At 41.5% G+C, this 25551-nt stretch overlaps 1 protein-coding gene across 1 annotated transcript in view; it reads left to right on the top strand.

The window, feature by feature from the left end:
- Positions 1-1997, top strand: part of TNFRSF11A (TNF receptor superfamily member 11a) — a 35005-nt gene extending 33008 nt beyond the window's left edge. Inside the window, exon 10 of the mRNA XM_065399978.1 lies at positions 1585-1997. Within this exon, the coding sequence (XP_065256050.1) occupies positions 1585-1997 (413 nt within the window). The remainder of the gene's footprint in view (positions 1-1584) is intronic.
- Positions 1998-25551: the final 23554 nt, after the last annotated feature.

Raw genomic sequence — 25551 nt, 5'->3', positions numbered from 1 at the left:
ATGTTCATGCAGTATTTTGGATGTAGCAAGCACTATGGAAATGCTAAGGGTTATTACTCTAACCAAAAATCCAGCATTTGTGACATCAGCATCATGTTGATGGCAGGGAATTGTGACACCTGGATTGGGCCTTCATCAAAGAAACAGCTTGGGCAGGAAATACGGCAGTACCTAAAGGAGAGAACTTTTAGTCGTATATCATGGTAATCAACGATAATTGGAAAGAAAATACAGAAATAGTGTAGTGGTTTTTAGTTAAAGTAAATAATATTGCTAAAGTGAGCCTTTTTAAAAAAAGAAGTCCAAGTGCCGCCAAACTGTGTTATAGATGTACTCATGTATGAATTTATTATCATTTACTGGAATTCAGTCATGGCATGCAAACATCACTGTTTACTGAGTACACCAGGTTGTTCTGGGGTAGGCCATGCCTTATAAAGGGTGATTGTAAGTGGGTTCCTCTTTAAAATTAATGAATAACTGCAGTGATGGGGTTATAAAAATTGCTGATTTTAAAGTATTAAAACATGCCAATAAATCATCATGAATTTCTAAAAATCTCTAGGAGCTGTCCATAAAAACTGATTAAGTAATCTGTAGTAGGAAGAATACCTCTTAGAGAAAGAAAGAGAGAGAGCGAGAGAGTGTGCACTAATAATACTCAGCTAAAGCTGTTTTATTTGTTTGAACTGAGGGAAAGTTAATTCTTCTCAGCATTTCCCATAATTCTTGTATGAATTTTGAAATTTCAGGGCTTCATCCTGCTCTTATTGAAGTTAATGGCAAAATGCCTCATTGTCTTCAATGACACCATGATCGGGCTTGTAGTATAAACTCACCTATGCCTGCCATGCACACCTCATGGCCAAACCTTTTAAAAGAGGTTTCTATTATCATTCTAGCAGAATTTTGTGACACAGGCCATGATCCCACAATGTGCTCAACATGGGTGGATCCCTGTGCCCATGCAGAGCCCCATTAAAGTCACTGAGCATATAGCCGGATCTGGGTCATAGAGTATAATCTCATGTGCTCCTAGGATTGCCCCATCCATATGCTCTACACTAACAGACCTTCTAGAGTCCAATATCCATGGCTGTATGGCGTGGCAATAACCTTTTTAAGTCTTTCAAATTTTATTTAGTTAAATTTACTGCATAGTCTACATAATAATTTCAATCATTTGAAAATCACTATAGTGACTGGTAATCTATAAATATCTAAAACATAGCTATATATTCAGAGGGACAGACAATGAGCATTTTACACACAGATTATGTGTGGAGCATTTTCCAGCGTAATCTGGGTTTGTGTACGTGAGAGCAAATTCAGGAGAGTTTGCTGCAGGTAGCTGGAGGAGGGAGAGTATATAGCAAAAGATCTCTCTCTTGCCTCCAGGTGATGAGTTTGAAAGGGAGAAATTTTCCTACCATCCCAGCTAGACACACTTGGATGACAGGTTTGGTGCTGGGAGGAAAAATAACAGGAATCAAATTCACTCAGCTAAATATTCATCTCATGAGACAAATTCTGACAGAAAATATTAATCACGCATATATGCTTTTTTCCCCTCCCTTTCCCTAGGAAATGTGACTGGAAACAGTAACTCTACATTTATATCAAGTGGACAAGTAATGAATTTTAAGGGCGATATAATTGTTGTCTATGTTAGTCAAAACTCCCAAGAGGGGACAACCGCTACTGGAACAGCTGATGAGAATGTGGGGAGTCCAGTGCAAGAGGAAAACCTGAACCGCTGCGAGACTTTTGCAGGCAACACCCAACAATACAAAGAAAAATATGCTGATGCTAATCCAGCCTGCCCTGCAGAGAACGAAGGACTAAATAGCACGGGGAAATATGAGAGACGGCTAGGGCCTGTGGTTCAAGAAGAGAACCAAGACAGTCAGGACAGGAAGTGCTGCCACAGCGGGGCCTTTCAACCTGTGCAAGAGGAAGGAAAGCCAGGACAATTTTCAGAGAAAGCATTGCACTGATGGGAATCAACAGCTGTTTGCTCGCTCTTAGTATTTGACTGAAACACCATTAATACTGGGGGACTGTATAACAGCCAATGAATGATATTAATGGTCTGCACAGTTGTGTTAGCTGCTCAGAGGCCAGGCTGCCGTGACTGGTTCATTAGATCTGAGACCTTTATTATTCCTGGTGTCTCTTGGGGACTTCATCAAATGGAACCGACAATTCCACGGTAAATGCCTGTGATGCTACCACTGTGGAAATTATTAGTGGAGACAGACACAAGTGTAAAGCTGCTATCATTGCAGAAATATCTGATGGGAAGGAAATCTACTTCCCCACAATTGTACAGGTTGTTCAAGACTTGCTGTCCATCCCCCTTATCCTTGGGACATAAAGTGGGAGACTTTAATTAATTTAGATTGTAAACTCTTTGGGACAGGGATTCTGTGTGTGTGTGTGTGTGTGTGTGTGTGTGTGTGTGTACATACAACATCTAGCATATTGTGAATGCTACTAGAGTACAAATACTAATTATGATTAATATTCAGAAGGTAAACCATAAGTATTGACCAATATTTTTCCCTAATGACATCCGGACAAGAATTTGGGGAAAGATTAAGCCAAGCCCTTGTGCATGACCTTTCTCTTTCCCTATTCCCTTGCATTTGCCATCAGAACCTTCCATCTAGATTTAATTCTGCCTTATTACCCTGAGTATCACTGTGCAATGATCCTGTTGGCCTCATGTGAAGATGAACCATGCGCTTCCATGATCCACGTGATCAGAGATCTAATTAGAATGAGAATCACCCGTCCACTGGGAAGAGCATCTTTTACTTGAAGATTTCTTGTTAGGAAGGATCTTCTGAAAAGCTCTAAAGCCACCAGGCCTTCTGTGTAGCTGCTCCAGTTTGCAATAACATTTCTGTAGGTGAAGACCACCTAAAATCCTGTGAGCAGGCAGTTTATTGAATCATCATTAGATGCCCATTCATAGATAAAAAGAAAGGAGGTAGTCCCCTTGCATATTGCTTGCACAAATGGAGATTACACATTTTGCAGCCCTCTTTAAAAACAAACAAACAAACAAACAAACAAAAAACCACCTATGTGGGAGAATTCCAGTTTAGAGATCTGGGTTGGCTGAATTCTGCTGAGAAGGAGAATTCCTCCACTCAGTCCTTGGTAAATTAGCTACTTAGAGAGAAGGGAAAAGACAGTGGTTCAAGAAGGGATATGTGTGTTTCAAGCCTCAGTTACCCCTCTTTCCATTGTTTGCATATGCCGCAATGGAAGGGAGAGAGCTAGAAAGAGGGCGGTGAAATCATGGCTCTATTAATGTCATTTACCATTGACTTCAGTGGCACCATGATTTCACCAGAAGAATTCAACAATCTCTTTGAATAAAGTGTGAAAGAGCTTCAAACATCAGTATGAAAAATGGGTGTGTCAGCCTGGGTGCTGTTATGACTCCATGATGGGAAATTTAACATGCCAGAAGGTACAATGCTTTTCCCTGTTCCAGACTGAACCCAAACTGAAGTATCCATTCCACGATTACCAACATTCTGCTGTGCTGCTTGGGTTCCCTGCCTTGCTGCTCAGTCACTGACCCTAAATTAATTTCTGCATCTATGTAATTTATTTTGTAAGCACTCTGGGGCAGGCACTGTTGTTCACTATGTGTTTGTACAATGGGGCCTAACATATTAGGATCCCAATGTTGATTGGTGCTCTGACTGCTATTGTAATACAAATAATTAATAATAAATTCCTAAAGATCTTTTTCAGCAAAAGCACGATTTTATTACATTACCTGGAGGAAATTAAATTACATCGTTATATCCTCCAATGTCATTTTTGGCAAAAACTCAAATGTGAATATAAAAATCCTCCCACTAGTATGCCTAGGCAATACATGTCCTTTGTTGTTTGGTTGTCACCCTGTGCCCTAGTGATTCCCACAGGAACAGCATTGGGTAACCTGTGGAACTGTATATTGACAGAAAGGAAGAAAAGAAATCTTGGCTTTTTAGATCTCAGCTCATTAATATACACACCTTTATACTCATCCGTAGTTCAAGGCAGTGTGAGAGTAAAAAATGGGGCTCTTAATTTTAAAAGTTGATATTTTAGTCTGTGTCTTAAAGACTATTGGTGGTTTGTGTCATCTCGGACGATTCCCTCTTGTGAGTTGAATATGTATTATAAACTGAATGGAATGCTGAGTGAAGACTCTAGACATCTGATTGGCTAAGATGCAGAGTATTTATCGGAGTAACCATGCAGATTTTAGAGCACTTAGAAGAGTGGAGCTTTAAAAAGAAAGCTGGTCTAAACCTTAACTATAGTAGACCTAGCATTCCACTGTAATTCTCTAGCAATGCGCTGTAGATACCAGTTGAAACTTTATCATCAACTAAAAAATAATCAATGCACCTATTTTTTAAAAGCAATAACAACCTATCCCCCTGGTATTTCCAGGCGAGGTAAAGCTGTCCAGCACAGCACAGTACAGTGATGTACGTAGAGAATCAGGAGCCAGGGTTTCTGGATTCTATGCCCAGCTCTGCCATGGACCTACTCGTTTGACTAGGAGCAATTCACTTAACCTTCCTGTGCCTCAATTTAACCATCTGAAAAACAAGGATACTATTACTCACCTTCCTCGTGTGAGTGTTGGAAGGCTTAAATAATTAATACATGTCAAGATCCTCAAACGAAAGGTGCTATATAAGTGCAAAATATTGTTCTTGATGGAATCAACTGCATCTTGGACCATTAAGCCTCCCAGCTGATAATTAAGATCCAGGAAATGTCATCTGCTGAGACAATTATAACTTAAATATGTCAAAGCAGCAAAGAGTCCTGTGGCACCTTCTAGACTAACAGACGTATTGGAGCATGAGCTTTTGTGGGTGAATACCCACTTCATCGGATGTATTCACCCACGAAAACTCATGCTCCAATACGTCTGTTAGTCTAGAAGGTGCCACAGGACTCTTTGCTGCTTTTACAGGTCCAGACTAACACGGCTACCCCTCTGATACTTAAATATGTCATTCCTTTTTCAGTGCAGTAACACTGAGAGGCAGAGAATGGATCAGTGCTTTATTGAACTACTTTGCTGCATCCTAAGCCATATCTCAGATTGCCATAAAAGTCTCTCAGCCCCATCTACAGTACGAAAGCAGCCATCCTGAGGACCAAGTTATCACATGGTTCCCTCTTGTGGTATAGATAGAACTTTACTGCTACAGCTCTGAATATGGTGAGCTCCTAGCTACACTACAAGAAGAAACTATATTTTAACCATTTCAGGGTCAATTGTGTTATAATTGGGTCTCCCACGTGACTGTTTTCATAATGCAGGTGTGCTTTATGGATTCATGGACTGGGTGAAGCTCTAATCTGAACTCCTGCTTCACTCTTTTCCAGAGGGAAGGCTTTTGGTTGCTGAGAGAAACCAAATAACCTCTTTGTCCACAGAAATGATTTAACAAAAGGTGTCTCTTCCCCCAGTACTTATTATAATGCAAGAAAAGATAAGATAATAAAAAGGGTAGTTTTGCGATGAGTATGATATTTCACTGGTGGGATTTTCGAAGTCACCTAGGAATTTAAACATTCAATTCCCATTTATTTCTAAAGTAGCCTATGTAGCATCTATCCCTATGATGCTACCTATTACATCTTTCTCCCTGAAGGATTCCGACATGCATTGCAAATTATGTACCTATTCAGTGCTCCTGGGCTGAGAGTGCACCAGCCATTCAACATACAACATTGGGCAGGGGAGGTGAAATTTTTGGCCATGGACACTGGGACAAACCCCTCTGCCTCTGAAAAATGCCAGGGGTCACAGGGCCTGTCCACCCTTTAGTGGCCTTGAGTCTACAATGCTACACTCTTGGACAGAGGCTGACTATGGTGTCATGAGAGGTTGTGGCATCTCTGAAGGGAGCATCCTTAATATAAAGTAATTTTTACTTATCAATTGGGTTCCTATAGTGTGCTCTTCAACACGGTATCTGAGCAACTAAGCTGCTCTCCATGCTACAAGACAGACCCACGTTTTAACCATATTGGGAGACATCCTTGTTGCAGCCAGGTCCCCAGCAGTTATTCTCATGCTGTACACCACCACCATTCAGTTCACACAGAACCCCTCTTCTCAACATCATCCAAAACAAACAGAATTCAGAGCTGCTTTACACAGACAGAGCCAAAATCCATGGTAAAATTAATACAAAATCTTTGTATGAGAAAGTTGCTTCAGGAACACATACTACATGTTATTAATCTGGTATTTGGCAAAAATACTGGCGCCACATTTCTTCGCAGTCTGATAAAATAGGAAGTGTGAGGAATTTCACAGCAAGAGCAGGTCACCCGTTGAGTAAACACTACAGAATTTGCCACCCATCAGCAATCGGTGCGGCTAATAGAGGAAGAAGTACTAAGTTCAAACTGGGTGAATGATGGGAAAGACAGAGTTTAGTTCCTTTTCAGGTGTCATTCAAGACAGCTGCCTTCTATTTATATCCACTATGGGCCCAGTCCTGCAGCCTGAGGTTTATGAATGAAAAGTGCTATGTGACAGCTAAATATTCTTATTTAAAAGGGGTTCTCCACATAATGCAGCAGCAGAAACAAGATTTTGCTTAAGTATTTTTAAATACCTGCAGTACATCTTGATTGCTTTTGTGTTTCCTTTTTTTGTTGAATTGATGGACAGCACTCCTTCATGCCACTGTTTTGATATCTTACAGTATGCATTTATTTTTATTTATTTGCCAGAGATTGGTGAAGGACAGGCTTGTCCCAATTTGGGGATAAATTGCATTTCTAAATTACATAAAAGGAGTTCACAGGCTGATAAACACTTCAGAAATGCATGAAATAATAACCACACTGCAAATAATGGTATTGTATGATAGAGCGGCTGCTAAAATCCCCACTACATGATTCAGATCCCTGAATTCTATTACTGCATCTATTAATTAAATAAAATAATACAAGTTTATATCTTACTACAGCATGCAGCTTTGCTATGTATGCAAAACCAAAATCAACATGTCTCAAAGCACAGTTTAGTTGTCTGTTTTTATTCATTGGGAACACAGAGCATTGCAAATTAAAAGGGGCAGAATACTGCAGAAGCACAGCTGCACAAATGACTGATCACCAGCATCTAGTGTTACATGAACTAAATCCCTTATGTTGCTCCTTTACCCGCCAAACACACACAGCTCTGCACTGCTTTATTTTTACTAGAATGTGCCTGTTAGAGGGAAGCCAATGGAGTTCTCATGCACTCATCACCATACATCCATAAGCAGGACGTCAAAAGTAAATGATTATAGCAAAAGTAATTAGTTCTCAGGATTACTTTTGTAATCAACATCTGATTACTTTTCAAGCTGAAAATTAACACAATTCTTTCTTAGGAAACTTGTCGTTCCCTTCTCAAGTGTGAATACTGAGGTCATAGTGGTATGTGGTGACTGACTTACTCACCCATCTGAGATAAAACTAAGTGATCTGTAATCTGATGTTGCTATGAAAAAATAATCAGGTTACTTTTTGTTCCATTTATCAGTGATATGAGAGAGATTTTTTTCAGTCTTTAACAGCCTTGGAAAGCTGTGTCTGCAGGAAATTAGAACAGTACCTACATGAGTGTTCACGGCATCTCTTCTTCACCCTCATTGTAATCCTTACCACAATGCCTTTTCTTGCTCTATGAGCACAAAGGCTGCTCTGGTCCAGCAAGCTACTGACACAATCCCAAGAGGGCTTGGTGTCCTGACCGCAGCCTCCTACATGCTGGGGAAAAGAGCTCAGTGAGACAAAATGACTCCAGGAGCTCTTGCTCAGTGGTGCATCGCCACGCTGGCAATTACAGAGGGGTTTACTGTACTGCTACAATAGAGCACCACATGTTTTTCTACCAAGCTACAGAAAGAGAGAGATTTCATACTTCACCTCTCTTCCTCAATTCCCCGTCTGTAAAATAGGGATTGTGATATGTATAAGTGATGGTCAAAAAAAAAAAAAAGGTAAATACAATTCATGAAAAACTTCAAAAGACTTTTTTGAAAAATTTTAAAAATATTTCAAAACACTTTTTTTTTCAGTGGGAATAAAACACACTTGCTCTAACTTTTTTTATTTTTTCTTCTTCTTTCTACTTGAAAAATTGAAAAGAGAGAAAAAAATGTTTTTTTCCATGTTCTTTCCCTTTTTTATCAGAGGGGTAGCCGTGTTAGTCTGAATCTGTAAAAAGCAACAGAGGGTCCTGTGGCACCTTTAAGACTAACAGAAGTATTGGGAGCATAAGCTTTCGTGGGTAAGAACCTCACTTCTTCAGATGCAAGTAATGGAAATCTCCAGAGGCAGGTATAAATCAGTATGGAGATAACGAGGTTAGTTCAGTCAGGGAGGGTGAGGTGCTCTGCTAGCAGTTGAGGTGTGAACACCAAGGGAGGAGAAACTGCTTCTGTAGCCATGGCTATCCAACTACAGAAGCAGTTTCTCCTCCCTTGGTGTTCACACCTCAACTGCTAGCAGAGCACCTCACCCTCCCTGACTGAACTAACCTCGTTATCTCCATACTGATTTATACCTGCCTCTGGAGATTTCCATTACTTGCATCTGAAGAAGTGAGGTTCTTACCCACGAAAGCTTATGCTCCCAATACTTCTGTTAGTCTTAAAGGTGCCACAGGACCCTCTGTTGCTTTTCCCTTTTTTGTCCACCCACCTTTTTTTCCTCATTGGAAAGAGGGGGGCAGAGGAGAATAAGAAAGTGAGAAAGACAAAGATTTTCCCCACTAAAACATTCAAAACTTTTCATTTGGAAATTTTTAAAAAACCCACAAAAACACATTGTCTCCCAACATTTTTTGTCAAAAAAAAAGAAGTTGACCAGCTTTGATATTTATAGTCATTTGTAAAACACTTTGAGGTCTATAAATGAAGGGTGGATATATGAATTTATAGTTACTTTATTACAATAGCTATACTAATAACAAACATCTGCTAGATACAGCAACTTGTTCTCCTTATCCACTGAGGACAGGACAAGAAATAGTGGGCTTAAATTGCAGCAATGGAGCATTAGATTAGACATTAGGAAAAACGTCCTAACTGTAAGGGTAATTAAACACTGGAGCACCCCAGGGAGGTTGTGGAATCTCTGTCTCTGAAGGTTTTTAAGAACAGGTTTGACAAACACCGGTCAGGGATGGTCTAGATAATACTTATTCCTGCCTCAGTGCAGGGGACTGGACTAGGTGTACTCTCGACAGGGCCGAGGGCTCCAGGGTTTTGGCCGCCCCAAGCAGCCAAAACAAAAACAAACAAACAAACAAAAAAGCCGCGATCGCAATGGCAATTTGGCGGGAGGTCCTTCACTCCCAGGCGGAGTGAGGGACCGTCCACCGAATTGCCGCCAAATACCTGGACGTGCCGCCCCTCTCCTGAGCGGCCGCCCCAAGCACCTGCTTGACAAGCTGGTGCCTGGAGCCGGCCCTGACTCTCGAGGTCTCTTCCAGTCCTACATTTCTATTATTTCTATGAACTATCTGTTGCTCAATAGTACTTCAGCGCACTCTGCGAATACGACATGTGCAATATCATTAGAGTGATCATATTTCCCAAAGTGAAAACAGGATACCATATAGGGCTGGCCCAAAGGTCGCCTTCCCCCCCACTCCCCCCAGGACTGGCCTGAGGGTGCCCCTCTGTGATGCTGCTTGCCCTAGCCCGCCCGAATGTTCCTCCACACAGGGGTGTGCCCAACTTTTTTGGCAAAACTGGGCATTTGTCCAGTTTGCTCTTGCCAACTGATCATCAATTGGCAAGAGCAAAACTTACAAATGTCCAGTTTTGCTAAAGAAAAAATAAAGTCGAGATGTCTGGGGCAAGGCTTAAAAGGAGGACTGTCTTGGCCAAAACAGGATGTATGGCCACCCTAAATATCAGATATTTCTTATGAGTGGGGCATAAATGCAACCAGTGCACCTCACTTCCCACTGCAGCTTATCATTTATATGGTCACATAAAAATTAAGTGTATTACACTGCCAGCCTAATGTACCATACACACGCTGCTCAACCTCCATTCAGTTTCCCAGTTGCAACCAGGTCCACTAGATGGCGCCAGATGGAAACTTGTGCATGAGTGTTTTCTTATTTCAGAATGCTTTTTAACAATATGTGTACTTCGAAAATAAATAAATAAGTTAGTTACAGAGAACTGAAGGTTGCTACTCTGCCTCAGCATAGAACTTTGACCTGCTGTGCATGGTATCTGAATGGCACCTGTTATGCATTTTCAACAAATATTTAGCACAGGATAACCTCTTCTTTCTGTCCATAGAGCAAAAATTCTCAGCCAGTGGTCAGACTAGATGATCACATTGGTTCCTTCTGGCCTTGAATTCTACAACTCTCCTGTAGCCTCCCCAGCATTGATATTGTCTAAAGCTGTACAAAATGCAGTCTTTATATCTTCCTCAGTCTTTGGTCTGAGCACATGCTAAAAATTTAAAATGCACACCTTTTCAAAAGACCAAGGTATCTGCTGCCACAAAGTCTGAAGAAGCTGTATAAATACACTAGCTGAGATTTTTCAAAGCAATCTAAGGAATTTAGACATAGTGGAAGATGTGTCTAAATCCCTTTGGCTGCTTTGAAATTCTCAACCACTGAACCTAAACAACTGCCAAAGGAAACCCAGCTGCACTGTAACTGGAAGGAATAGTGATTTGCAAAATGATGCTGATGGCCTTAAAGTCAGTCAAAGCAATCAATGTCAGTGGGACCTTGGATTATGCACACAAAATGGGCATAATTCTTCTTCTTTATCCTTCTGCACTCTCAGGTGCATGGAGTGCCCACCAGTTTCTGTCATTTATTTCCATCTTGTGCTGGTCTGTTCAGGCTTCCAAGCATCATGTTGATGGATCTAGCTTCTTTCTCTACATAATGTTCTACATAACATTTTTGAGGTAGTCCTCTTTTTCTCTTTCCAGGTGGTGTCTTGCCATGGAAGTTGTGTTGGTGGCATCCTTAAAGCATGTCCTAAATATAATCTATCATCATCATCATCTTGCCATATTTGATGCTTTAAGTTGGTGTGCTCTAGTGAGAATTTCCCGTGTTGTAATGAACTTTTTCTAGTGAACCCTGAAAATCTGATGGCATTTACTTTGGAATGAGTTGATTTTATCAATTGCGGTCATGGATTTTCATGACTGCTCTATAACAGAGGACAGATATGATGCTAGTGTTAAATTCTAGTTTTATATCAGTGCTGATCATGCTACTTTTCCAAATCTTTTCAAGTTTATGAAAGTTGTTTGTTGCTTTTGATATCCATTGCTTGATATCTAGTATGGTGTCACCATCACTGCACATCTCGCTGCCCAGATAGTGTTCTTCTAGTGTTTCTCCGTCTTCTCTGCTGGTTGCTTTTGGAATATTAACAGACATATATTTTGTCTTCCCCTTGTTGAAGAACAAACCTACTTGTTTTTCTGTATCTGCCAAAAGCTGAGTCTTTTCTTCCATTAAGTGATGTGCTGAACTGAGCAACACTACGCCACCAACAAAAACAAGGTCATCCAATTGTACTTTATCCTTTGCCATAAAATTTCTCAGTTGCCTTCTGCAGTTAATTTCCTCTTGACATTTTCAACGACCAGTAAAACAATTCTAATTAGTTTGCTGGTATTCTATAGTTTGCCATAATTTTCCAAAGACTTTCTCTATGTGCACTATTTAAAATCTCCTGGAAATCTATAAAATTTATCACAAGAGGTGCTTGCCACTCTGCATTTTATTCTATAATATGCCTGTGAAATCAACAATATGGTCTGCAGATGACCTCAGCAGTCTAAACCCTCTGTGCTCCTCTCAAAGTTGGAAATCTTTTTGTTTCTTGATATGTTCCAGGATGATGTTGAACATGATATTCCCAGGCACTGAGAATAATGTGATTCCTCTGCAGCTACTGAAGTTGGCATGGTCACCCCTCTTTGGGATTTTACTATAAGATCTCTCTTCCACTAGGTTGGGTTCTATTCTGTATTCAATATTCTATTCAAAAACACAAGGGGAGTCTGGATGGATGTTTTATCACTTGCTCTGTGCACCTCCCCAGTAATAGTACCCTCTGTTTTCCCATTTTTGAGTTTACTGATGGCTTTTCTAACTTCTTCCACTATAGTATCTTCTAAATCAATCTTAAATTCTTCAATTAACTCCATTAGAACACTGAACCTATTCTTCAGTTCAAGCTGAAAAGCAATTTTTGTGTTTGGATCTTTAAATTGTTCACTATTAATGCACAGTCTCTGACCTTCTTCATCCTCTTTAACTTCATCTTCAAATTAGCAATACAAATATTATGCCCACATCTGCGCCCTTGTACACACGTACATGTACCAATAAGCTATGAAATTTTCTTGCAATGCAGAAGTGATCTCTCTGATGCTTTCAGAGCAAAATTATCACTCAAGGCCCAGCCAGGCTGGGGGCACAGCCAGCCCTATGCACCATTTAGAAAAGCACTTTATAAGAGCAGACCTTCAATTGGTAGACACAAAACCTGAAAAGGAGATTATTGGTTGTGTTGCTTTGAAGCCCACTGGAAATTAAACCTCTGATGTGAAAGACTGCTTGTACTAGCGTTAAAGTTTTCTAAACTAACTCTTGTCAAAAAGGGGCTAGGTTAACAGACAAGTGATATGCATTGAATATGTAGTATGTATACACCATTTATAACCCACAGTTAAAGGAAGGGGGAAGAAGGGGAACACAGCTTCTCTACTTAAAAGTATAGGGAGAGTTCCATGTCATTCTTGGCTGGTGCTGCACTAAGCTTAGGGAGAGCTCCTCTTCCTGGCTGGCTGGTTTGCTGAGAGCCCCTTCTTGTGTTTCAGTCTTCTTTAAGCAATGGCGCTAATTAACCTTGCGGAGAACTGCTTCATCTTCAAATACAGTCCTGGAGAGGAACAAAATAATCACTGAGTGGCATCTGTACATTGTGTTGCTGTATCTGTTTAGTGACATGACATTGTTGTTAAGGCTCAACATCATCAAGTATTGATGTAACATGATGACAGGAGCTCTGCAGTGTAACCTCAGGATGTGATTATGTTGTGGCTCACTGTGATTCCATTCAGCATCATCTTCTAGTCTCCTCCTTTCCCTTCTAACTGCTTGGAAGGACAGAGAGTGAAGGCCTGGAGGTCAGCAGTGTGTGCCCCCTTGTGTGATCAGGTGTCACCCTGCAGAGGAGCCTCGGCCTCAGTTTCCTCTCACCCAGGGTGTAAACATGTCCAAGCAGGCCTTTCTCGTATTAAGAGAACACCTCTTTGGAGGCTCTAATTTATTTAACAGGAAAGGACAAAATGAAAACAAAAATCAAAGCTGCCAACTGCTATTCCACTTGAAAGTCTGCCCTTGGGTTAATCAGTCTTACATCTTGCCCCTATAGCCACACAGCACTCGCAGGCTGAATTCCCTGCCTGGAGCTTGGGGTGTTCAGCTGGATCACACTCTTCCCTCAACAGTGCATCACTCTTTGCAAAGCAAGGCCCTAGTAGCACTTCAAAGGTCCTACACACAGTTCATTCTCCTGGGCTGCTTGGACCCTTGCCTGGGAGCACTTTCCCTCTGGGCCTGTTTCTTCTCTCAAAGAACCGCTTTTTTCCAGGGAGATACCACTGGGAGTAGCTTTCTAACTCACTCCCCTGAAAAGCCAGTCTCTTCAGTAGCTACCTCTGTTCTAGGGCTTCCTGACTGAGCCCTCATATGTCTTTATTAGGCCCAGGAGCTCCTTACCTAATTGACTACTGCCTAACTACTTAGGCAATTAACTATGCATAGGTGGATCTGGGTTGGCTCATTCTCCTTAGTGGAGCCTATCACAGGTAGCCTGGGTGCCTGACTCCCTCAGGGTCCAGCTATCTTGTGACACAAGGAATTCCTGCCTCTCCTGTCCATTTCTTCATTATTACTTGGGTTCCCTCATGTACAATGAGAGGAGCTCTGATGTGTGGCTCCCGGGCAGCTGACAGGGGATTGCACTCAGTATTACTGATATATAAGGTGGGATGCATGACCCCACCTATGATAAGAGAGACAATAAGGCCTTCATAACCTTAATTTTGGGATAGCTGAACATCTTTACCGTTAGCGTCTGAGGCAGGACTGTTGTGCATTCTGCACTTGCCTCTAGTTTTACAGAAAAGCTATTTTGGAGCCTTTAAAAAATGGTATTGGTGCTATTTTTTTGGTCCCTCCACCTATAACATCTGGTTGCCTTAGTTACCTCAAGTAACAACCAGCTTGTTACAGGTGGAGGGACCAAAACAGCATTAATAAATATAAAAATTAAGTGTTTAAAAAAAAAAAAGTTCTCCTGTAATATGAGTTAGGAGCATAGTTGGCAGGTTCCTTATCAGCTATGTAACTTACCCATTATCTCCCTTCTTCACCTCTTCCTCCGCCACCAAAGTGTAAGGAGCTGATCCCAGTTTCCTAACCAACCTACTCTATTCCCTACCATTCTCTGCTCAAGCCCCTAGTTCTCCCAACTATTCGCCCTGCATTCTCAGACAGAGGCCACTAGGACATGGCCTAAGGGCCTACTTCCTGACCACCTAGAGAGGACTAAGGTGTGGCTTGAGGATCTGTGCTCTGGATAGTTAGCGAGTGCCACTCCCTCCTAATCTACAGAATGGAGGAGTGTTTTGCAGATCCTTTCACCCCTCCCACAGCTCAGGTGCAGTCAGTACTGTCTCTACCACACTGGTAGAAGAGGCAGTTGCCTAAAGCAGCAAAATACAATAGGCTACAGCAAGTTTAGTGTGCCAGCAACTGTCAGCTTGGAGCAGTGAATGTTTACAGTTGACACAGAGCTGCAAAAAATCTGGTGCTGGGAAATTCTCCTAAAGATAATAGCATATACCTAATCGCCTGCCTTAGATGGTGAAAATAAGAACATGTCTTTGAGGTAAGTTGGAGAGATTCTACTTTCTATGGGGTGGTTGATGGTATATCTGGTGGTTCATAAGATCTTTACCTTTTCATTGTTTAAGGGCTAAATATGTCATATTCAAGACATTAGGCAGGTGATCTCTTCTCCCACCTGATTCAGGAGCCTGCCAGAGTTGAGAGAAAAACACAAAACATTTTTGTGCTCAATTATTTTTCTTTTAAAAATGGCAAGTGTTCAAGATTCCCCTGGCGGTCTAAATGCTAGAAGGAGTCCTGCTGGAGATGAGTCTGTGGGTAGAATGCAAGGGAAACTATCAAAGGTGCATGGAAAAATAAAATGTATCAGATGGCTGCAAAAGAGAAGAGCTTGTCTATACCTGGAAATGTACTATTCTGGAACAGTTATTCAGGAGTAATTCCCTGCGTGGACACTCTTATTCTGGAATAAGGGCATCCACATGAAGGTTCATACCTAAATAAGTATCAGTGAATAATTATTCTGGAATAGATATTTTGGTAAATTCCAGGTGCAAACAAGCCCTAAAATAAATTTATTTCATAGGGGTCATACTTGGGTGTCTGTCTGTCTAACTAAACTACCTGTAAAATAGCCCTCATTGAGCTATGTCCAGTACCGGACGAGAGATGGAGAGAGACATAAGTGGTTTTATGAAACTCTTGTAACTGGCTCTGACCAGGAGCTGGGCCAGCTATTATCTTGAGTCTGGAAGATTTAATTTATGCCCAGCTGTCTATGATCCCAAGGATCTATTCCAATAGGACTGCCAGATTACAGGCGCACTGCAGCCATGCCTCCTTGCTGGGAGAGGGGTAGTACAGAGCTCTATGCCATGTGGGAATTCCCATCCTGCACAGGAAGAATCAGTTCCTCCAGGTTTCTGGTTGCTTTGCAGTGTGAAATGGCTGAAGCAGCCCTGAGAATCACACCCAGCTTACAGCACATGTGTGTGCACACCTTCCACACCCAGATGAACACAGAGCCCAAATAATTTTGTTTTAAACCTTTAAAAAAATCCAAGACAGAAACAGTTCAGCTATATGAAAATGCAGATGATATAAACAGCAATAACAAAAAAGGGTGAGCTGTATGAATGGTTAAACTGACCACGTTAAGCTTTAACAAAAGCTCCTCCATAAAGAGATTTAAAGTAATTTTTTTAAACGTCATTATTCCTAGAGAGACAAGGTGGGTGAGGTAATATCTTTTATTGGACCAACTTCTGTTGGTGAGAGAAACAAGCTTTGGAGCTACATGGAGCTCATCTTCAGGTCTGGGAAAGAAGAGCTCTGTGAAAGCTTGTCTCTCTCACCAACAGAAGATGGTCCATTAAAAGATAAGGTGGGGGAGGTAATGTCTCTCTAACATCATGGGATCAACACGGCTACAACTACACTGTCATTATTCCTAAGCATTTTAATGTACAGCTGTTGTCATAACACCCTTTTATGGCAGTGTTCTCAGGATTGAAGGAAGTGGGTGTTTAGTGTTATATTAATTTTAAACCTATAATTAGTGTGATGTAAGTCCTGGCCAGGTTCCAGTTGAGTTCAATATATTCTCCCTACCTGAATTCCCCGACCAGCCTTCAGGCTGCTCTATCTTGTGCCTAACCCCAGGTTGATACCCACCCACCCTCAGATCAAAATCCTCTAAAATAGCTTAATGCCATCTTTGCTGTCCGCTTCTGTTGTGCCTTCCCTCCCCCCATTTGCACCATGTATACCTCAGCTAGTCTAAAGGATCTTATCCAGTATTTTTTACTTGCTGTAAGAAACTGTTGTGCAGTGTTCTTGGGTGCTGTTAAACAGTTGCCTGTAGTCCACCACTGAGATGTTTTCATCCCCCTGTGGGAGTTGGGGGCATTCTGTCCCTGCAAGGTGCTGAGGATGTCCTTAGATGATCAATCCCAAAGTTTGTCAAGTGTTCTGACAAGAATGAAATATCTTAGTGTATATACATGTAAGAGATTATTATCACCTTCTGTTTTTACCTGTTGCATGAAAATAAAACACTAAGGGGAGCATGAAAAACAAAAAGGACAAATTGAGTCATTATCCCAAGGGGCATAATGAACAGAGTTGCTTAACCCTTGGAAACAAGGTAAAATCACCATGAAGTCATCTTATGTGTTCAGAAGGTCTAAAATGCAGGGGATATGCCTAGGGAAATATTGCCTTAATTAGTTATTCAGAACCACAGCACTTCTGAAACAGCTGCTAATGAGCAACACTAACTGTCAAGGCTATTTTCCACCCTGTGTGCATGTTTATTCCATAGGAACTTGGGTGGTTATACAGCAGAGAACTGGAGGAGTTATAGGGGTTGAACAGCTGAATATGGTTCTATGGATATAATACTACAACACTGTACAACGTTTGTGACTAGGGACCTCTTGACGCCAGGAGATCCCCTCAGTCGAGTAGATGCACAATAATTCACCAAAGGGTGACATGTAAGGTGTCTATGGAGAACCAGTAGCCCACTGATCATCATGATCATAGTGAAATATATGTAAGGATAATCTGTACAAAGTTATGGATCTATGCTGAAAATTATCTTCTTAAGGTAAGGAAGGTCACCAAGATGTGACATGACTTAGGTTCCACCAGGCAGGAGGTAACAGTCGTTTCTGTCTGATCATGTGCGTTTTGTGTATTGTCCGCTTCACAATGGAGGCCTATTTGCATTACTGAGCCTGCTGCTAAACAGGAGATTGCGAATTCAACAAGAGAAGACAGTTGCAGGAAAAAACAAAAGCAGCAGGGGGTATCCTGTTTATGAGTAAAGACAATGAATTTTGGGGATACAGCTGGGAGTACTGAGGTACACTCTGGATTTTTCACCACAGAGATAAACTGACGGTGTGTTCTGTCTTATGAAGGGACGGTCACAGACAACCTGGCTGAAAAATGCTGCAAAGACTTTGGGTGAGATAAACTTCATTAGATGTGAGATTGGTAATTAAGTCTAGGCTTTAGAATGTACATTATAATTTTATTTTACATTTAACCATTTGTTTCCAATACTTTGACTGGCTACATCTCAAATCGCTATATGTTGTTAGTGAAAACAAGTAAAAGTTTATTTATTAACATATCTAAGTTGTGTGTGTTAAACTGACCAGTGACCCAAAGGGAAACTGGTAAGCTGGGATGTATAGTTTCTTTGGGAGCAGCAAATCTGTGAATTCTGCAAGAATTGGGCAAACCAGGGGCTGGACGCTCCAGGGGAACATTGGGAGGTCTATTGGAGCATGCCTATCGCTAACCTACAGAAAGAGAGCGAGGCATGTGTAGGGCTGGAGGGGAGTGTCAAGCTGTCTAGAGTGCCTCACAACCATGAGTGCCAACCTCAGGGCAGACTGTCAAGAAGCAAGGCACAAACCCCAAATTGGTTATACATTCTATAATTAGATCTCATCAACTAAGTAACAAGTGTGAACTCCACAAGCACTATAACAGCCTTACCATGGAACCATAGACAGTCCCCTTGGGTACGCCAGTCTATCTTGTCACCCAGGCAAGCCTGCCTTTGTGACAGATGGTCCCTTACACCAAAAATCACAGCAATATTCAGGTTACTACCAGTCACTTATTTCAGCTCAGTTGTACCCCAGAGCTCACACCAAAGACAATGCTTGCAGACATCCCTGTAATAAACTAACTAAAGATTTATTAACTAAGAAAAGCAATAAGAGTTATTTACAAGCTTAAAGCAGGTAAATACACACGTTCCAAATGCTGTCAGTAGCTGATATATATGCAAGCTCTGCATGTCATTTAGGGCTAGCCCAAACTAAGCCACTTGGGGATCCCTTGCTTATGCTTAGAAATATTGCCCTCTCCAAATTTCAACGGAATAATGATAAAGTTCCTTCTGGTCAGGAATTTTTATTCTCTTCCCCCAGAGTTCAAACTGATAAAATAAGGGTTGGCACCAGTCTCCTCTTCATGGGTGTGGGAGACGGGGGAGAAGGCAATCAACAAAGTCTTTGTCCTTTGATGTTTCACAATGGCTCATTTGGTTTCTGTGCGCCTTCTTGTGTGCAGAACCAGCACTTTACGCTAATTAATGCTTCTTTCCTGTTTGTTGTGTTACACAATTACAGAGGTTTACAATACAAACATTCAATATAACTTTATAGCATGGGCTACAGATGTTATAAGTGAGATCAATACATGCAGCATCCTACAAGCATTTTATCAGGTCTAAACATTAATCATATTCTTATCAACTTAATATCTATTCTAGAAATGCTAACACACAGTAAGATAGACTAGTTTCCAACCATGCATTTGTGTAGCAAGGGGGCATGGCCTCCCTCCCAAACAGACCCGGAGACTCCCAGGCCACCCCCTTGTGGGCGGTGCCAGGGCATTCATACTCACCCTGCTGGAAACAGAAGGGCGTAACAGAAACCGGAAGTACAAAGGGCAGACCCTCAAGCTCAGTTGGGCCTGAGCCACCAGAGGAGGACGTCTTCCCATCTGCTGCTGGAGCTCGAGCCTAATGGATACCACTACATTGCCAAAGTCCTGGAGGACTTGCCAAAACTGCTGGGTGCGGGGGATGCCAAAGAGCTGTCAGGGCTGCCATTAACTGTCTGCCCCGGGGAGATGACAACCCCAAGACCCAAGTACCCCACAGCGGAAGCGTAGGAATCAGATGATAGTCCGGTCGTATTGTGGCCTGAAACTAGGTTAGCATGTTTCAGACAGATCCCCACTGACAGAGCACTCTGCCACTGCTAGGGCCCTAAGCTGGGACCCTGTGCAGTTGTGTGGGCCTGGGTCCCCCTACCCCCTGCCACTCCATCCCTGGGGTGGCAGCCTCCCCACCTCAGGCCAAAGAGGCCTGTGTTTGTCTGTCTTTGGCTGGAGCTAGGATGTCAGACTGTTTGTTGTCTGTCCTGACTGCAGGCCAGAGCCCTCTAACGGTTTGGCACCCCACCCTACCTGAGGGCCAGCGCCCCTTGAGTCTTTTTCTGGTCTGCCCAGACAGTGGTCTAGGGGTACCTAACTGTTTGGTGCTCCATCCTGCCAGAGGGCTCGAGCTGCCCATGCTAATTTCCCCTGAACTTGACCCCTACACAGGCACTGTAGAGAGGGGTCATGACCTCTGCAGATGGACAGGGAGGAACAATCCCGACCTCCTACAATTTATCAGTGTTCAGTGAGGCCTAGGGGCTTTGACATGAGCTGGCACCTGGTCTGCCAGCATCACAGGGAGTGCTTGTGTTGATCATTGCCAGTGGAGCTGGATAGCTGACCCCAGCAGGCACAGACAAGGTCTCCTCACGCTTAAGGGCAGGTGGTAGTGAGGTGCCTCATCACAGCCCTGGGTGCCTCTGGGAAGCATCATCACTTTACAGCCCAATCTTAAGTCCGTATGACTTTACTGTGAGTTTTGCCCAAATAAGAACTGCAAGATTTGACCCTTTTTTGTATACAAACTATTTTCCAAAACATGTTGCAGATGTGAATAGTAGCAGAGGGAGAAGGGAATAAAAGGCACAGAGGGAAAACAATACGGTATATTTTAGCTGAGATTTGAAATGAACTGAGTGCTCAGTGAGGCAGAGAGATACAGGAATGCCATTGCATGGGGCAAGGGGCCCTAGAGAAGGGAGTTGTACTAGTCAAACTGAAAGGAGATGAAGATCTGTATGGGCATTGTGGAGGGAGTTTATGGAAGGCAGCTTGAATGATTTAAGGTCTGACACATAGTACCTTACATTCCTGTATCAAACCATAACTTACTGGATATATACTGTACTGGACAGAGTATATATCAAATTTGCTCAAGCAACTACTACTGATTAGCAGTTCCCTCTACTGGCTGAGCTAATTAAACTGTTTTTTGCACTCTACAGGCAGATGTCTGATTTCACAAGTATGTGGTTAAGCTGACTCCCATGTTGTCTGTGCATGTATATGGACACCATCACTACCATAGAAAAGTGACACAGGGGAATTGTGTGACATGATAAAAATGGGCCTGTTTCTAGCGTTGTCAGACTCTTTTCTCTGATACTAAGCAACATGAGTAAGGCTTTTCATTCTAGGGACCCCTAGAAATAATTCCAACATATGATTCACTGAGATAGCCCAAGTCTTTTCTGCTAACTTTTTGTGCTGGTTTGTTTGCCTCTGTGTCATTTGGTACATGATGTGTATTTGTGTTACACAATTTTTTGTTTGCTGAGTGTGGGGGTGAGTCTGACCCTTAGCCTGATAAATATTACATGTTTGAGAGACTGTCGTCCCTACTACTTGTCTATGCTCGAGCAAAATACTGGTGAGGTTCTCTCTATATTTTTTTTTTAATCAAATTATTGATTTTTCTTTTACGAAATACCCCCCTCTCCTCAACAAAAGCGAGATGATGGCTTAGATCAAACAAATGGTGAGTTAGTTATTATAAAATTCAGAAGCCTTATATCATCCTTAAATAAGTAATTAAACAAAAACCAATTTTTAAAATACCAGGAAATCTGAATCTAAGCCCTGTGCCCTCCCAAAGTGAAATCTGCCCATCATGAAGAGACAGTTGTAGACCCTTTTTTGGGGGGTGGGGGGGATGGGCGGGAGGGGAAGGAAAAGGAGCTCACCCCAGAGCTCCATCCTCCAATCACAAAGACTAAAACACCAGAAAAGATATCACTGGCAGTCACAATTCAAACAGTGAGGTTATGAAAACACGTTAGCAAACAGTTACTCTTTACTAGCAATATATGGACTTGGCTCTGCTAGCTCTCAGTGTGATCCAGTGGATAGGACACTGTTCTGGGAGTCAGGAGCCTTGGGTCTTATTCACAGCGCTTCCATTGATTTGCTTTGTGACACTGGATACCTCTTTCTGCCTCCATTTCTCCATCTGTAAAATGGAAATATTAACCTACCTTTGTAAAGCACTTTGAGAGAGAAAGATAAATCATATATTATAAGTAATTATTATTACAGGGGGAACTGGTAGCAGTCCCTACATTTAAGTTGCCTTATACTTTCCATTATAAAAGATTTAATTAGTGTGATATTTTTTATAAGAAGCTCTAACACCTGTTTACAGCAGACCTTTGCAATCCAGCAATTAGAAAGCCCTCAGGCTAGCAAAGTAATTTTTTCCCCCTTTGTGAAATTCTGTTCAAGTTTGACTGAGCTGTAAACTGTTAAAACTCACCATTTCCCTGCTGTGGCTTGCTTTTCTCAGGAAAATTTTGCCAGCATCTAAAATAATAAATGAATATGAGCATTCTAATGTAAGTCCAGGCCCACCCTGCCATCAAAGCAGCAACATATACTGTACTGGAATGCCCGGGAACTGCCAGAACACTTGTATCAGAGGGGTCACAAGGATGGAAGGACAGCCTAGCCAAGCCAGACTGGACCAGCAAGCTGTTCCCTTACCTTTGGGGGCACCACACAGGGCAGGAATCCTCCATATCCCAGGGAAGAGAGGGGGAGAAAGCCGGGCCAGACTCCTCCTAATTACTCCCTAAACCCAGCACACAGTGCCAGTGGCTCAAATTCTCCTACTGTGGGATAACAACCTTCTCTTGCTGTTAGCTAATGTAGTTAGTCCTGCACTTCTGGAGGAACCAGTCTGTGGTGAGGGTTCCAGATTCAGACCCTCCTGAAGATGAATGAGATGGGAATATTATATTTGTACATAATAGAATTTGCTTTTATCTTTTTACTTTCTTTAATAATAATAATAAAAAAAATCTAAGAAACTACCTGCAAAACAAACTGCATTAAAAGAACATTATTTAGGCTGAAAAGTCAAACACACTCAAAAGTAGAGATGATTGAAAATTTTTCAATGGATAGTTTTCCCTCAGAAAATATAGTTTCATTACAATTGAAATCGTGTGCAGCAATGTATTGAGTTTGACAAATTTTTCTCTGGGAAAATGTAAAACAAAAAAAATAATTTCAACTTTCTCATTTCATTTTGATGATGTAAAAGAGGCTCATTTTGGTAAGGTAGAAATATTTCATTTTGGCCTTAACATTTTGAGCCATTTTGTTTCATTTTTATATTCTCTTAATGTTATTTTAATAAAGTATTAGATCTCTTGATAGTTGATTTAATATTTTATATTATAATGTTCTATAATGTCAAAATATTTCATTTTGATAATGTCAGAAGTAAAACAGGTAAATGTTTCCTAATTAAAATTTTTCAGAATTTCCATTCTGTGGGAGATTTCAAAATTTTGACTTTTCATTCCAATTTGAACTAAAACAAACTTTCAATATATCAGAATTTCCCACCAACTCTACTGAAAAATTAGATGTCGTCATTGTGACGGGTTGGATCACAGAAAACCCCTTGGGAACTGCCAACTGATGTGCCGAGACTACCTCTGAGCCGGTTTTCCGTGGCAGCTTGGGACTTCAGTGCCCTGCCTGGTTTGAGCCAGACACGCTAGCCTGTTACAAACCCAGACCCAGGTCTGAACCACGTCCCCCCAATAGCTGCAGGCTTAACTGAAAACAGCTTAAGAAGTGTTCCTGTCTCCAACACTCAGATGCCCAACTCCCAATGGGGTCCAAACCCCAAATAAATCCATTTCCCCCTGTATAAAGCTTATACAGGGTAAACTCAAATTGTTCGCCCTCTATAACACTGATAGAGAGAGATGCACAGTTGTTTGCCCCCCCCCCCCCAGGTATTAATACATACTCTGGGTTATTTAATAAGTTAAAAAGTGATTTTATTAAATACAAAAAGTAGGATTTAAGTGGTTCCAAGTAATAACAGACAGAACAAAGTGAATTACCAAGCAAAATAAAATAAAACATGCAAGTCTAAACCTAATACAGTAAGAAAGTGATTACAGATGAAATCTCACCCTCAGAGATGTTCCAGTAAGTTTCTTTTACAGACTAGCCTCCTTCTAGTCTGGGTCCAGAAATCACTCACACCCCTATGGTTACTGTCCTTTGTTCCAGTTTCTTTCAGGTATCCTTTTGGGGTGGAGAGGCTATCTCTTGAGCCAGCTGAAGACAAAATGGAGAGGTCTCCCAGGGGCTTAGACTTTCTCTTGTGGGTGTAGACCCCCTCCTCTCTTCTATCCAGAATTCAGCTCCAAGATGGAGTTTTGGAGTCACATGGGCAAGTCACATGTCCATGCATGACTGAGCTCCTTACCAGCCAGGCCACATTCCTGGGACAGCTCAGATGTGGATTGGCGTCTCCAAGTTAATCGTTGGCTTAAGTGTTTCTTGATTGGGCACTTACTGAGAATAGTCTTTTCTCAGGAAGCTGACCAACTGCTTTACTGAGGCTACTTAAAATTAAACAAGTACATAGCCAATATCCATAACTTTGAATACAAAAATGATACATGCATACAAATAGGATGAATATATTCAGTAGATCATAACCTTTACAGATATATGTTACATGGCATATGTAGCATAAAACATATTCCAGTTATGTCATATATACATTCATAAGCATATTCCCATAATGCTTTATGGGGTGCAACGTCACAGTCATATTTATGGTTGCCCAGGCAATGTTATTTTTGCCCCATTTTATATATGCATTATGCAATAGCCTTTAATTACACAATCATATACTATTTTTCCCCACAGGGCCCCGTCTCATTCAGTGCACAGGATGGATGCACAAGGCACAATTAAGGTTGCATGGGCAACTGTCAATAGCATTTTCTAATTTTCAAGTGCTTGACATTGTGACCTAGATAACTTTCTTTTAATGTACATTCTGTGTATGTAATTATTATTGTAAGTCAGCCAGAGTACAATGAGAGAGTCGCACAGGTGACCATTATTAGCTTACAGCATCAAACTGCCAAATTAAGGAGAAAGGAGTAAAAGCAAGTGAAAGAAGCCAGGTAAAAAATGGATCAGGGTTTTACAGCCTAGACATCACAGTCAAAGATATATTTGTGTGAGACTAGAGAGAGCTTACTTTGCATCTAACCATTTGTTTTGGTCTCAGGCCCAAGCACAGCTAAAAACGACATGTGAATCTCATTATTTGCTTGTAAGGAGCTTGGCTTGTGTCCTGATTTATTTTGTTTAAGTATTGGTTGGTTGGAGGTGGGAGGATTCTACTGACAAGTAAAAGATATGCCTCTGATTTTCACCTGAGCCCTTTCCCCTTGTTCAGTCCCTCACCAGGATGTCTACTTAATGTTAGTAGAGAATAGATCACAGCTACTCAACTGACCAAAAATAATTTCCGATTTACTGAAGCAGGATCAAGGCCCCTTTTACTTGTAACTTGATATCGCTTGGCTATTTGACCATTAAAAAGTATAATCGCTTTCCCAAAAACATCTTACTGGCTTTGTTCTGTTTGCTGTATGGGCTACTTTCATTACAGAAAAGAGAGAAAGTGAAAACAGATATTTTATTGAAAAACAGTCACTAGAAACAGACTCTGTGTGTGTGTGTGTGTGTGTGTGTGTGTGTGTGTGTGTGTGTGTGTGTGTTCATACCCACACACAAAACCTATTTAGGCTAAAAGAACCATCATTTTCCCCCTACAAAACATG

This window comes from Emys orbicularis, chromosome 2 (assembly GCF_028017835.1).
Source record: "Emys orbicularis isolate rEmyOrb1 chromosome 2, rEmyOrb1.hap1, whole genome shotgun sequence".
Classification (NCBI taxonomy): domain Eukaryota; kingdom Metazoa; phylum Chordata; order Testudines; family Emydidae; genus Emys; species Emys orbicularis.
This window is presented reverse-complemented; position numbering and strand designations above follow the sequence as displayed.